This window comes from Colias croceus, chromosome 18, assembly GCF_905220415.1.
Source record: "Colias croceus chromosome 18, ilColCroc2.1".
In the NCBI taxonomy this organism is placed as follows: domain Eukaryota; kingdom Metazoa; phylum Arthropoda; class Insecta; order Lepidoptera; family Pieridae; genus Colias; species Colias croceus.
The window spans coordinates 5,203,746-5,217,532 of NC_059554.1; the positions used below are offsets into that span (position 1 = coordinate 5,203,746).

Below are 13,787 nucleotides of genomic sequence, written 5' to 3' on the forward strand. Positions count from 1 at the left end.
TATATTAGTGTATAATCCCAAGCTGCTCTTCGCATGTCTGATCGCGACAAACTTAAAAACTACTGCGCCGATTTTCATTCTGTTTCAGTTTTCACCAATGGATAGCGAGATTCTCAAGGAAGGTTTCAATATGTAGGTACAATGTACATTCATATATTATATAGGGATAATGATAATAATTAGTACATCAACTTTTGTATGCAGTTTCACGACACCAATCCCAACAACATATTTTCTTCTATTATATAAAACAACAATTTGAAATTTTCAATTACTTCTCCCATCGACACAATGAAATAATTAAGCACTGATTAATTTTAAATATTTATTACATTTGATAAGTATAAAACCAGTCAACTTCATCAATAAGCATGATTTGTAAATGTGATTCAGTTTTATTATTATTATTGAAGTTATACTTCTTGTGACGCGATGGAGAAAAATGCTGAGAGTGAATTTTTACGATGCGCGCGCACACCGACACCTAAATTTAACAGCATGAAGTTAGTTCTATGTGGTATGAAAATTGATAACTATGTTCAAGTTGTATATTCTAGTATTTCCATACGCCAAAGAAGTATAACTTCTAACGCGTGTACATAAGTACATACACACTTTTTTTTTTATTTTTATGAAATGACAGTTTCTCGCTGTGTTGTGTACAAACTGGCGGCAAACACGATATCTCTTTTGATGGCCGTTGACGCTTCCATCATCTTCGCCTGTAGTTTCGGATCACCGATAGCCACTGCTGCATCTTTTACATCAACCAGAAGCTGAAAAGAGTTAAAATAGGAATTTACACAATTTAATTTAATAAACAGTAAAAAAAGATAATAGATAAACTCCATTTTTAACCGACTTCAAAAAAGGAGGAGGTTATCAATTCGGCCTGTATGTTTGTTTTTTTTTATGTATGTACACCGATTACTCCGAGTTACGTGATTCTTTTTTTGTTCGATGCGGGATGGTGTCGAATTGGTCCCATAAAAATTTTATTCGGATAGGCCCAGTAGTTTTTATTTTATGAGCATTTTTGTCTGTATTTGTAAATGTTGCAAGTGCAAGTTTGAAGTCGGTTGTTTTTAACGCAGTTATCACTTGTTTGTTTAAGCTTGAATACATGCGACTAAATTATCTTTAATATCTAAGGACAGAAAATATAAGAATAATTTTATATTATTATTTTTATTTATTTAGCTTAGAAATAATATGTTATACTGTATGTCTTTTAGGCATTCGTACAGTCAGCAAAATCGACGTGAATTCTGAAGATAAAATTGTCAAGAAATGTATTTACAAAATTATCTCATGAACTTTTTTTTTAAATATAATTTTATATCAATTACCTCATGCAACTGCTGAATACACCTAACAATAATTCCCTCTTGTACATCAGTGAGATCCATGATTTCTGCAAAAGGCTTTTCCAACGCCCATTCGTATACAACACGCACAAGGCCAAAGTTCAATCGCTCTTGCTGACCCTCAAATTGGGATACCTGAGAAGAAAGTGGCAAATTTATATTTTTAAATTTCTTCATAATAAATGATGATTGATTCATAATGATTGGAGTTCTGCAGAAAGTAATGGATGTATTCTTGATGCTTTCTTTTAACATTGCAATTCTGTTACATCAATATAATAATATTGTCTTTAGGTTCATATTGACCTTTATTGGTTAAAATGTTTTTACCCTCAATAATCAACTGAACAAGATTTGTTTGTTGGTAATCTTACACACCTACATAATATTTTTTAAAAAAACCAATTACAAATACATATAATAATATGTAAGTAGTAATTTTGACAATTCACATACACGTAAAAATACTTTAATCTATCTGCAAAGTAAAATTATTAATCAATATTCGAAGCGACAGTTATTAAAAAAAAACTCACCCCATGTTTAGCTTCAATAGAGCACAACTCCTCTTCAATCACTTCAATCGCTTTAACACCCTCCGTCAATTTGTCAGTAAGCACTTGATCCACATGCGTCTTCGCTTGAAAAACGAAACAACTTAACAACGCAGCGATTTCCGCTGGATTCTTATCCGTAAACACATTTCTGAAGACCAATTCCGATATGATAAGTTCATTAGTCCCCATACAACATGCCACTCTGCCTTTTAGTATTACACTGTCATGTTCATCTATATAATTTAGTTCTCGTAAAACAAGGAGTCGTCCTTGATAGTCTGGGTAGAGTGCTAGAGATTCAAAGGACAATAGGCGTTTGTATTTATCCCGTTTTCTCTCAGCCTGTTTCCTTTCGTATACGATTGCGAACTCGTTTTTGAAATTCGCGATGCCTGTGCTTTTCTTTTGCGTATCTAGTTCAGCCTAGAATGAGAAATCAGATATGAATAATGAATATAACGTATTTTTAATGCTTATATTTAGATTTGAAAAAAACTTTTACTTGATTAGCTTCAAAGCGTATTTATTACTATTAAGTATGGCCGTTAAAATGGGAGTAAATAATATACAAAAAAACCTAGCATTGCATTTATTGATTTATTAACAAATAAGGATTTAAGCAACTTAAATTGAACTGATTTAATTAAATAATCAGTTCGTCTCAACATTAAGATTTACCTTCAATTTATTCATTTTATCGAGCGAGTGCAGTAACTCTCCTGTAGAAATATTAAGTGATTGCGTAAGGCTGATGCTTTCCAGCGCACTAGCGCCAGTCCGTACCGCGTGGCTCAAACGAGACAACTCTTGTACTGCGTTCGCGCAACTCGTGCCTACGGGCGCGTCTTTGAACCTGGAATTTGTATTGTTTATTTTCATGAGCATTATTATATTTTAATTTTTAAGTCTAAACCTGTATACATTAAAGGAAGTTTAAGCGGAATAACAAAAAATGGCACATTGGTTATTGTGAGCGCGCTATCGCAGATTAGGTAATATTGAAGAAAAAAATGATGCCAACTGCAGGGTAGTTGTAAAACTAACAAAATATTATCAAAACACTTTTGAATAAAAATTGATTTTAATTTTATACAAATGTTTATGTGAATTTCTTTTGTATTGTGGTGTGTAGTCAGAAACTGTAGTGTAATATCCATTATTAACAGATATTCTAAAACCTGAATTACCTTGGCATTTGCCGTTTTTCCCAATCTTGTATAATAATACTTGCATCAATCTTCAAACTCGTCTTGGTGACCGCAATGATGTTCTTTGCCGCTATTGTTAATATAGTGTGCTCTAAAGTGCTTTCCTCAGTGCCTAAATACAGTGAATTTTTCAAATTAATTTAATAAAATAACATTGACGTGTTAATCCATTTTTTATGATTGTAAATAATTTTATTGGTGTGGTATATTAAATTGATAAATAAATAAATAAATTGCTATTTTATAGTGGCGATACGCAACTTATGCGTATGCATATACGCATAAGCTGAACGTACGTCCGACAATAGTTTAGAAAGTTTAATGCCGTACTAAAAAGCGGTGAAATAAATCTCACAACATAAAATAAGCATATAGAATTGTATGATTTATTTAACTCACCAATATGATCATACATAGCTGAAAAGCTCAGCATTCGGTACCACGCGTCATCGAGATCAAAGTTATACCTATTTGTGTCTTGTTCTACTGTGTTAAGGACTAAAACTTTGTATGGAGTTTGACGAGGACCTAAAAAGATGAAATAATAAAAAATATTGAAGTAGTTCAAAAACAAAATTCATCGCTTAATTTATTACGAACCTAAATATTTTTGTTGTAAAAAGTTAAAAAAAATAATATATGTATGCTATAGAAAAATTAATAATAATTAGAAAAATGACAAGAGATCTCATATGGTGACTAATATTTAACAATGTTTGGTTTTAGCGAGGCGGGATTCGAAACCGCGCCAACATTCGAATTTTTGATTTGTTTAGCTTGTTCGAATCGAAATTTCTCACTCATTTCCCATTTGTCTGATTAATCTGCACAAGTCTTCATAAATTTTAGCCTTTGCCATACAAGTCTTATGCTTATATAACTTACCACTACTATTCAAATATATGCCCAACTGGTTAATATAAGGCCCCGCTGACAACAGCAATATCCTGCCTGCCACAAATTCCTTAGACACTTTGGGCTGGCTTAACAAAAGTGGCATCATTTCATTAAGAACATCAATATATCCCACTGCTGTATCGTAGAAAGTGGCCAATGGGGCAAGATGGGATGCTAGAGGCGTCCCGCATTTCTCTGAGTATTCCTTTTCAGCTATTTGCAGTAATTTCTTATTGTTATCCTGTTGGAGAACTTGGTGCAGTTCTCGGAAGGAACGCTGCATCATACCCTCTACGGATACTGTGGCTACTCTGAAAAGTATAATTTAATGTTAGTGTGTTATTATTACATTTTTTTTTACATTTGTGCTTTTATTACATTTTTTCAATAGTTTAATAAGTAGAAGAATTGTACCTTTATTTGATTTCGAAAGATAAAAATTGAATTTTTCAATGAACAAATGCAGCATTATTACTTATACGGATTGTATAATCAAAACAACACTAAGTGTACAATGAATTCTGAGATATGTATATAGAAGCAAGGAAGATTGTCGTATGAAAAATAAATATGATTTACCGTAATAAACTCAAAATCATAGCATAAGTGAGCCTGAATTGAGAAGACAACTTCTGTGGAGTTCCCAACATCATTTCTTTGAGTGTCATTTGGTCTGGGACGCCATCTTTACACAGAATTATCACTGTACCAGTATCGTCCAACCCTGGAAATATATTTTTGTAAATATTTTAATCTTTGTATTACTTGTAGCTAACTCATGGAGTGTGAGGCAACTCATGAAAAAAACATACTTCATTTATAATAGAAGATGAGAAGATAGTGTAGAATCGTTTATTAGAACCTTTTTTTTATAAAAATACAGCAAGTATAATTATTTATTATCCATTACCTCTCCTGCCAGCTCTGCCTGCCATTTGTATGTACTCAGCAGGCACCAAACTGCGCGACTGAAGTCCATCAAACTTTGTGATGTCGTCGAATATTACAGTCCTAGCTGGCATGTTCACTCCCATCGCGAATGTTTCCGTTGCGAATAGGATTTTTACCTAAATTAATTTAATTATGACTTTTATCTATACTTATATTATAAAGCTGTGTGTTTGTTTGAACGCGATTATCTCGATAACTACTGGTCCGATTTGAAAAATTCTTTTGGTGTTAGATAGCCCATTCATCTAGGAAGGCTATAGGCTATATTATATCATCTCGCTAAGACCAACAGAAGCGGAGCATGTTGTGTATTAAGAGCTTGTAAAAATTAAATTCGAAACAGAAGCGCGTTCAAAAAAACAAGCTATGTGTTCAGCTTAATAATAGATCGATAGTCTATATAGATTTATTACTTTATGTCACAAACATAAAATAGACAGAACTCAGACTAAAGTCTATAAAGTAGGACCGAAAAGAAAACAGAAAAGGCTTTTGCACGGATATCAATAATTGATGAAACATACTCACATAACCAGACTGGAACAACATTTCAACAATTTCTTTTAGAAGAGGCAATATACCACTGTGATGGACACCAATACCATTTTCCAGAACTCTTTGTAGTCTTATAACCTGGGAAAAATATGCACTGATAGTTTTTTATTTGCCCAAATTAAATTACATATTGACACTATGAAAATACATGAATAGCATGGAAAATAAATTGATTTTTAAAAAACAATTAGTGGATTTTGTATGACATGTTATTGGTTATCTCTAAATATAGACTTTATAGAACTAAACCTTAACATTTTAATGAATATTACAAAAAAAAGTATATTCAGGAAAATTAGCAATTTTGTGTAATAAATACCTGTGGTAACTTTCGGTCAGGTTCCTTGAGCCTCTGAAGACATCTTTGGAAGAACGATCGGATGTGTCCCTTTTCTTTAGCGGTGGTGAGATCAACTGACATCAAATTTTCCGCATTGTGATCGCATCTGTAGTTTTTAAATGATAATTAAGAAAATTTCAAATATGCTAATATTACAAATAACGAAGTATTTTATGGAAATCCGAAATCATGCGATATTTAAGTGTACAAGACCATTTTTTTTTTATAGTGGGGAAATCTTCCAAAGATACCCACGGCCCCCGGGGAGAGGAGCCGTGGGTTATGTCGGATTCTTACCGACTAAAACCCCACTGTGTATCATCGAGCCGCTTTAATGATGGGGCCGCGGGTATTGATTAGAATTCTTCCGCGACAAGTGTACAAGACCTAACGTAAATCTTATGTATTCCAATAAAATAATATATTATTTATTTAAAATCATGTTAATAAACTTTAATAATTCTTACCTATTTCGAGACAATGTGAAAGCCACTACGGGCAATTTGTCATTTGAACGCAAATGGTCAATTAGAGCAACCCACATTGTTTGCTCTGCCTTTGGATTTCCGAATTGTTTGCCACCTAAAATTATTAACAATATTTGAAATTTAATATTAAATACATATTCGGATTGAATTTATAAAATATACAGTTAGTTTTAATGATTACCTTTTGGTCCAAAACTTTTCTTATACTCGTTTTCCCGGGCTTTTTTAGCGGCAACGGCTTCATTATAACCCCTAAGTTGGAATTTTCCCTCTTGATCCACAACTAAGAAGCGTTCATGTTTGGACTTTCCACCCGAGCCTGAAAAATATTATTTAGAAAATAAATAAACATTACAATAAAAACGAAAAACTTATCGACTCTAATATCTAATAGGTCTATAATCTCATAATTCTATAACCTAATAGCACAGAATACATAATAGTAGCTAAACGCTACAGAACGGACACTCTCCGCCTCCCGCCAAAATTAAACACTTACCTCACCCCGCACGATCAGACATAAAATGGTCCATATTTTTCTACAGGGACGATACGCAACGAAGATTGACAACATTAATCAAATTGACTTAAAGTAATTTTATTATTTGGATTTGTGATTATCGTTTTTCGTAGAAAATGGTTAGATATTGTGCTGTTTACGGATGTATTTCGTCAGAAAAACGCGAATTTTTTTTTACGCTAGTCAAAAATGTGCCAACCATAAAGCGTTAACACACACATTTGCAGTCTCTACAGTGTGACTGTCAAAACGATAATTTTGTATGGAGTGTCCGGGGTGTGCTAATAGATTGATAGAGAAGTAGACAAGTATTTCAGTCAAATTATTTGGTGGTATGAGATGTGTGTGACAATATTTATCTGATACGTATTTTTAAAAACTCAAAAGGCTTGTGTGCCGAGCAGACCTGTCAGAAGTGAAACTTCTTTGGCAAAATTCAAAGAATTAAGATACCAAAATAGTCGCCTTAATCCATGACGTGACGGTATTGCCATGACGCGACCTTGAAATTTTAAAATCCTGCAAATTTCATACAACGCCATCAACCTATTTCCCTATGGGGAGTAATAAATGATTATTTATTAAACAAAAGAAATACTCTATTCAAATTACCTGTATACAAATAATGGCACAAAGGTACGGGTCGTTTAGGAGTGGACACGACAAACACTTTCCGTTTCTTCGTCCGACCTACCCAATCCGCAAACTGCAGCGTATTCGGTACAGTCGCACTTAACATCACTATACTGACGTGAGCTGGTAGCAGAATTAATACTTCTTCCCATACATAACCACGCTGAAAGAGAAACATATTATTTTCTAGCTTCCGCCCGCGACTCCGTCCGCGCGGAAAAATTAAGAAAAGTTAAGATTTTTTTTTTCTACGTATTTTTCCGGGATAAAAAGTATCCTATTTTATGCCCAGGATAATAAAGTACAATTATACCAAGTTTCATCGATATCGAATCGTTAGTTTTCACGTGATGCCTGAACATACAGACAGACAAAAATTTTTTTAATCACATATCCCAAATATGTTTGGTATCAATCCAGTAACACCCCCTGCTATTTATTTTTTCAATATTTTCAATGTACAGAATTGACCCTTCTACAGATTTATTATATGTATAGAATATATAGATGATTTGAAAATGGTTTACCTTTAACTTATAAGATGAGAGTATATTACCTTCTATAATTTACTGTTCATTCAAAAAAAGTTATAAAAAATTATTAGACATAAGAATAGAACAAAAAAAGAATCGATCACAAGTACACATTCGACCGCCTTCTTTAGCCAGGTCCAGGCGATAAATGCGAAATTTAAAAATGTGGAGACGAGATCACAAATGAATTCGCTTCTTTAGCCGTATCGAGGCGATAAAAGTTATTAAAAAATTTTGAGACTACAGATTAAAAAAAAAAAAAATTGGTTGCCTGTAAAGTCGGTATACGGGCGAAAGTTTTACGTGACAACGACTTTTTATGTCTGTCTCTCTCGCTCTTAGGCGGGCTAACCATGCCCGAGTGGAAGGGACTCGTGCCTCTCACTCGCTCTCATTGTGAGCGCATAACGTGAGCGGAGCGTAACGCAGTTTCTTGAAGTGTCACCCGGCAAACCAATTTATAAGACGTTGTCAAGTCAAAAAAAAAACTCATTTTCATCTATATTTTAGTAAATAGTTACCTCTGCATTATTGATATAGTGAACCTCGTCAAAGATAACGAATTCCAGATCTCTTGTTACATCAGATCCACAATACAGCATCGATCTTAGAATCTCAGTCGTCATCACAAGACAGGAAGCTGTCGAGTTAATTTGTAGATCGCCGGTTAAGAGACCAACTTCTCCGAATGTTTTGTTGAAATCATTGTATTTCTGGTTTGATAGTGCTTTTATGGGTGATGTGTAGATCGCTCTGTTAACAATCATAGTTATATTTTACAAATTAATATAAATACGCCTTATTACAGTTTTTAAAAGAAGTAAGTAAGAGCAATCTAAAGCTTCTAATAGCTATATTCGGAAAAAAAGATGCTTTAGTTGAGCAGATGTAAATAAATCGGAAAAAAATAATTTATTCCAAATTACATTATTTATTTGAGGGAGTACCTTGTGCAATTTCTCCTAGACATGGCAATAGCATACTCTGCAACTACAGTTTTTCCAGCAGATGTATGAGCTGCTACAAACACGTGATGTCCTTCTTCCAACTTAAGTATAGCCTGAAAGTAATTTATATAAAATAACCGTAGTCAATTTAGGCATACAATAACTAATAAAATCTTCATTTGTTACACATTGATTACCCAATAATATCAGAATTGGTCAGTCAATCAAAGTCAGGGTTTTAGACATTTTAGAGTTCAATTGTGATTTATTTTGTACAATAGCTAGTAAAAATTCTTCCTTCATTACACATTATTTTTCATACCAGAATAAGTTAGTCTGTCAGGGTCTAGTCTCTCTAAATTTTTCGACACAATACAAACCTGTTTCTGAAAGTTATCCAATTCAAATGGATAAGCGTGTGCCAAATCCTTAATTCTCTCCTTAAACTCAGGCACAGGCTGGGACACGTCAATCATTTCTGCCCATTCTGTGGATGTGACTCCAGTCCTAGCTGTTGGGTTTGTTATATTCAGTACTGGTATTTCTGGTAACTCTACTGGTGGCTTTATAATGGTGCTCTCAAGGAAATTGTCATTTGCTACATCAGATTCAATGTCAAGTTCAATTTTTTTAATCGGTTTTGGTTTTTCTTGTTGTATTTCGTCGTCATCTTGCCATAGACCTGAATATGTAAAAAATAAATTAATATTTTTAAGGGCTGATTTTTCAATTGGTGTTAAAACTTATTCTTCGGATAACGTATTAAACTAACATTTCAAAAATGTATTATAATTGCCTGGATTTGACAGTTTAATGGTGACATTTTAATATCATCGTGTAATATTTAATGGACGGATAAGTTTTAACCAAGGATTGAAAAATCATGCCTAAGTATTTCAAGAATTGGGTTTATTTTACTATAATATTCAAATGATTTTGGACTAAATTACTTATATAAATTTATAAAGAATAGAAAAAAATCGATCACGAGGCGGGACTCGAACCCGCATCCTTCGCCCCGGAATGGCGCGAAGGATGCGGGTTCGAGTCCCGCCTCGTGATCGAATTTTTTCTATTCTTTATAAATTTATATTTATAAAGCATTTGAATGCCATAAAAACCAAAAAAATATAAATTCTAAATTACTTATGTTTTGTTATCACAGTTAATTTCTTAAAAATGTATTTATAGATGCATAAGAGTAATTGCAAATGCATATAAGGTAATTAAAATTTTCATTTTGCAGATGCTTTTTATTTCATACCAACTAAATGTGTGTTGTTGTCGACCACTTCCTCCAAATTGATATCAATTTGGATATCTTCTTGTTTTTCCATACTTTGGTTGTTCTCATTTGTTGAATCCAGTAGTGTCACACCATCATTGGCAAATACAACATTCTCTTGACATCCAGGTGGTTGTGTTAAAATATCTAAAAAAATTTTTGATAATAAACAGTTTTGTTACTGCGCCACCTAATAAAAGCATTTAAAAATATAGTAGGTATGTAGTAGGAGAACTTTCTTTTACTGCTTTTCATGTTTTTAATAATGATAACCATATGAAAATTGAATTTTTAAGCTATTGCATAGCTTCTATCGCGGGCCTTGAGCGCGGGGACCGAATCGAGAAATTCCGTAACGAAAAAACCTCACGCTCCCCACTCCGACGGGCAGAGGTGTAGCTTGAAGGCATAGCATGCAATAGCTTTACCGTGGCAGTCCCCGAGTGCCACACGTCTATTTTTTATTTATGTAATTTTAAAATTAATTTGTGTACTTATTTAGGTAGGAGATTTTTGAATATAATTTCTTGAGCTATTAATATATTTTTTTGTTAAATGTTGATGCTAAGATCTTTACCTTCACCCAAAAATTTTCCAGGCTCCTCACTTTCTAAATTCACAATAACTTCTCCAGTTTTTGCAGCTTCCTCCAGCATTTTTTCCAATTCCTCTTCAAAGCCAGCTGGCAAGAACGGGTTCTGTGTGATGGTTCCCCTTGTAGCCATGTTTGGAGGCAGTGGGGTTCGGGACATGGATAAACTGACTTCATCATCCTCTACTGGTATACTTACTTCTTCTACACCTATGATTTCACCTGTGATTGGATCTCGGACTACCTAAAATTTTGAAAAAGATACTATAAACATTAACTACTATTTTATAAATTCTAATATTACACAAGGAGGACTTAAACAATGTATCATACATTTCGTACTTTTATTTTGCGGTGTAAAATTGCCAATTGATATTGTAATAGGTGATATATTATTTTGATAGGTAGCAGCAGTAATAAATTGTTATAATTAATAGGATATAATATCTGGGTCATGCTTTTATAAAGATTTATCGGTTTTCATACATACCTCTAGAGTTGTATCGAGACCGATATCATCTTCGTCTATTTTAAAAAGAGAATCAATGTCTGGTGTTCTGTGCCAGTGGTTTTGGGATCTCTCCCATTGGTGAATGGATAATCTTTCCGGTTTTAGTAAATATTCCTTCACCCGTTCATTTAAATCGTCAAAAATAGGCGGTGGCTGCAATTTTAATAAATAAGTAGGTACACTTTGTTTATCTTTTGTAAAATAAAAGATTGGTATAATAATTACCTTTATAAAGGAATACTCCTCTTCTGTATCTACTGGCATTGTTATCGGTGAGCGTTTAATATTTATTTTTAGTTATATTGATTCATACTAATTGTCTTAACCTTCACATAAGAATAGTACAAAATATTTGCTTTTCAAAACTAAACCGCACTCGTCTGTCGTCTCGATACATGCAATTTTTCACAGCTGTTCATGACAGTTTAATCTGTCAATATGACATGCCGATTGTATTCAAGATTGCCATTTTAAAAACGTTTCGTTATAGGTAGGTACAATTTTTATTTAAAACACAATTATTTACAAGTGATAACTGCGTTAAAAACAACCGACTTCAAACTTGCACTTGCAACATTTACAAATACAGACAAAAATGCTCATAAAATAAAAACTACTGGGCTTATCCGAATAAAATTCGCCACTATCCCGCGTCGAACAAAAAAAGAATCAAGTAAATCGGTTCAGAAACCTCGGAGTAATCGGTGTACATACATAAAAAAAAACATACCGGCCGAATTGATAACCTCCTCCTTTTTTTGAAGTCGGTTAAAAATACATAACGGTCTACTGGTCCCTAAGACTGGTCCCATACAATTATTTATTATTAATTTAGTTATTCGTCATAAAATTTTAATGATAGCGATAAATTTTGCTCGCAAGTCACTCTACAAGGTTTTTTTTTAAATCATATCTGTATTTTCTGCGTCCATCAGTTAACAAATTAATAAAAATCATTAAACGGCCCTCCTAAGATCAAACGTATAAGCCTATACTAACTACTTTATATACTACTATATATACTCTAAGGCCGTATTCAGAAAGAAATCTGAAAACTTATAAGTTTCCAGCGTTCTACCTATCTGAATACTTATATAATACTAGTGGTCCGCCCCGGCTTCGCCCGTGGTACCTACATGTTTAAACTATCCTATCTCTCAAGTTGGATCGAACTGCACATGGTGTGCGAATTTTATTATAATCGTTTAAGTGGTTTAGGAGTCCATTGAGGACAAACATTATGACACGAGATTTATATATATTAAGATTTCGCGTTCAAATAAACAAACTCTTCAGCTTTATAATATTATAGTATAGATTTATAAATTAAATTCTACCGTGAGGTAAGGTGGGGTAAGACAATCATAGGGGGAAGACTATCACAGTGTATTATCTCGATAAGCACAGCTTCTTTCTCTAGTTTGTTATGCTGGTAAAGTAGGAAATACTCAAGAAGTTCTCGGCTCAAAACACAGATGTCGCTACTTAACGTAAAAAATGTGAACATGAGATATTTCTAAGTTGACATTTGAGGAGGCAAAACACGAGGTCAGCGTGTAGTGATTAGAATAAAATTTTCGAGGGTAAAAGTGGTGAATTTGGAACGTTACATACGTGAATATAATTGCAATAACACTAGCTTTAAAGTAATGATATTGGTCCCACGTAAAACCAATTTATTTAAAAAGAAATTGATCAAAACAAATACATAACCTCTAAATCGCGAGGTGGGGTAAGACTATCATTCGACCTGGGGCTAGACTAACATATGGCAGTCTTGCCCCAAGTCAGATGTTGTAAACATTTTTATCTATGGTACGTACAGGTACTTATTTAGGCCTATGTCCAGCAGTGGACTGATACAGGCTGATGATGATGATGACTTATTGTAACAAACTGGTTTGACGTTTGGATGGTTGCTAATATTTCTCTCTCTGCATATAAACAATATTAAAAAAAAATCCTCAAAAATATTTATTACATTGGAAGAAAATAACTTCTAAGTTTTTAAAAATTATTTATAAATTATTCTTTAATTTCTTTGTTTAAGTTTAAGTACTTAATTAATTTTTTTAAATATATTCAAAGACGTAATAAAACGTTGATTTTATTTCTTTATTATCTAATCTTTTAATGAGGTCAACTTATGTTCTGTCTGATATTTAAAAATTCTGACTTTTTTTGATTCTACACTGAATTTAGTCATATGTTAGTCTTCCCCCAAATAAAGAAAAAAAGGTTCTACACCCCTAATTTTTGTCATATGTTAGTCTTCCCCCAAATAAAGAAAAAACGGAATAAGTGGAAAACTAAACCTTATTCTGTAACACAAAACAGTGTAGTCTAAGTGACAACTGTAATGTAACGGTTTTTTCGACAGAAGTTAAGAAAGTATGTTATAAA

General features: G+C 33.2%; 1 protein-coding gene across 1 annotated transcript; it reads right to left on the minus strand.

Moving 5' to 3' along the window:
• Nucleotides 1-515: 515 nt before the first annotated feature.
• Nucleotides 516-11,754, minus strand: LOC123699695 (helicase SKI2W). Its single transcript, XM_045646707.1, has 21 exons — nt 11,610-11,754; nt 11,364-11,537; nt 10,859-11,117; nt 10,261-10,428; nt 9,377-9,678; nt 8,997-9,109; nt 8,571-8,802; nt 7,496-7,679; nt 6,545-6,682; nt 6,343-6,457; nt 5,855-5,981; nt 5,509-5,613; nt 4,940-5,096; nt 4,609-4,753; nt 4,018-4,340; nt 3,532-3,660; nt 3,112-3,244; nt 2,603-2,777; nt 1,904-2,347; nt 1,350-1,502; nt 516-776 (listed from the first exon to the last, which is right to left on the minus strand). The coding sequence occupies exons 1-21, from the start codon at nt 11,646-11,648 to the stop codon at nt 630-632; spliced, it is 3,762 nt and encodes a 1,253-aa protein (XP_045502663.1). The 5' UTR covers nt 11,649-11,754; the 3' UTR covers nt 516-629.
• Nucleotides 11,755-13,787: the final 2,033 nt, after the last annotated feature.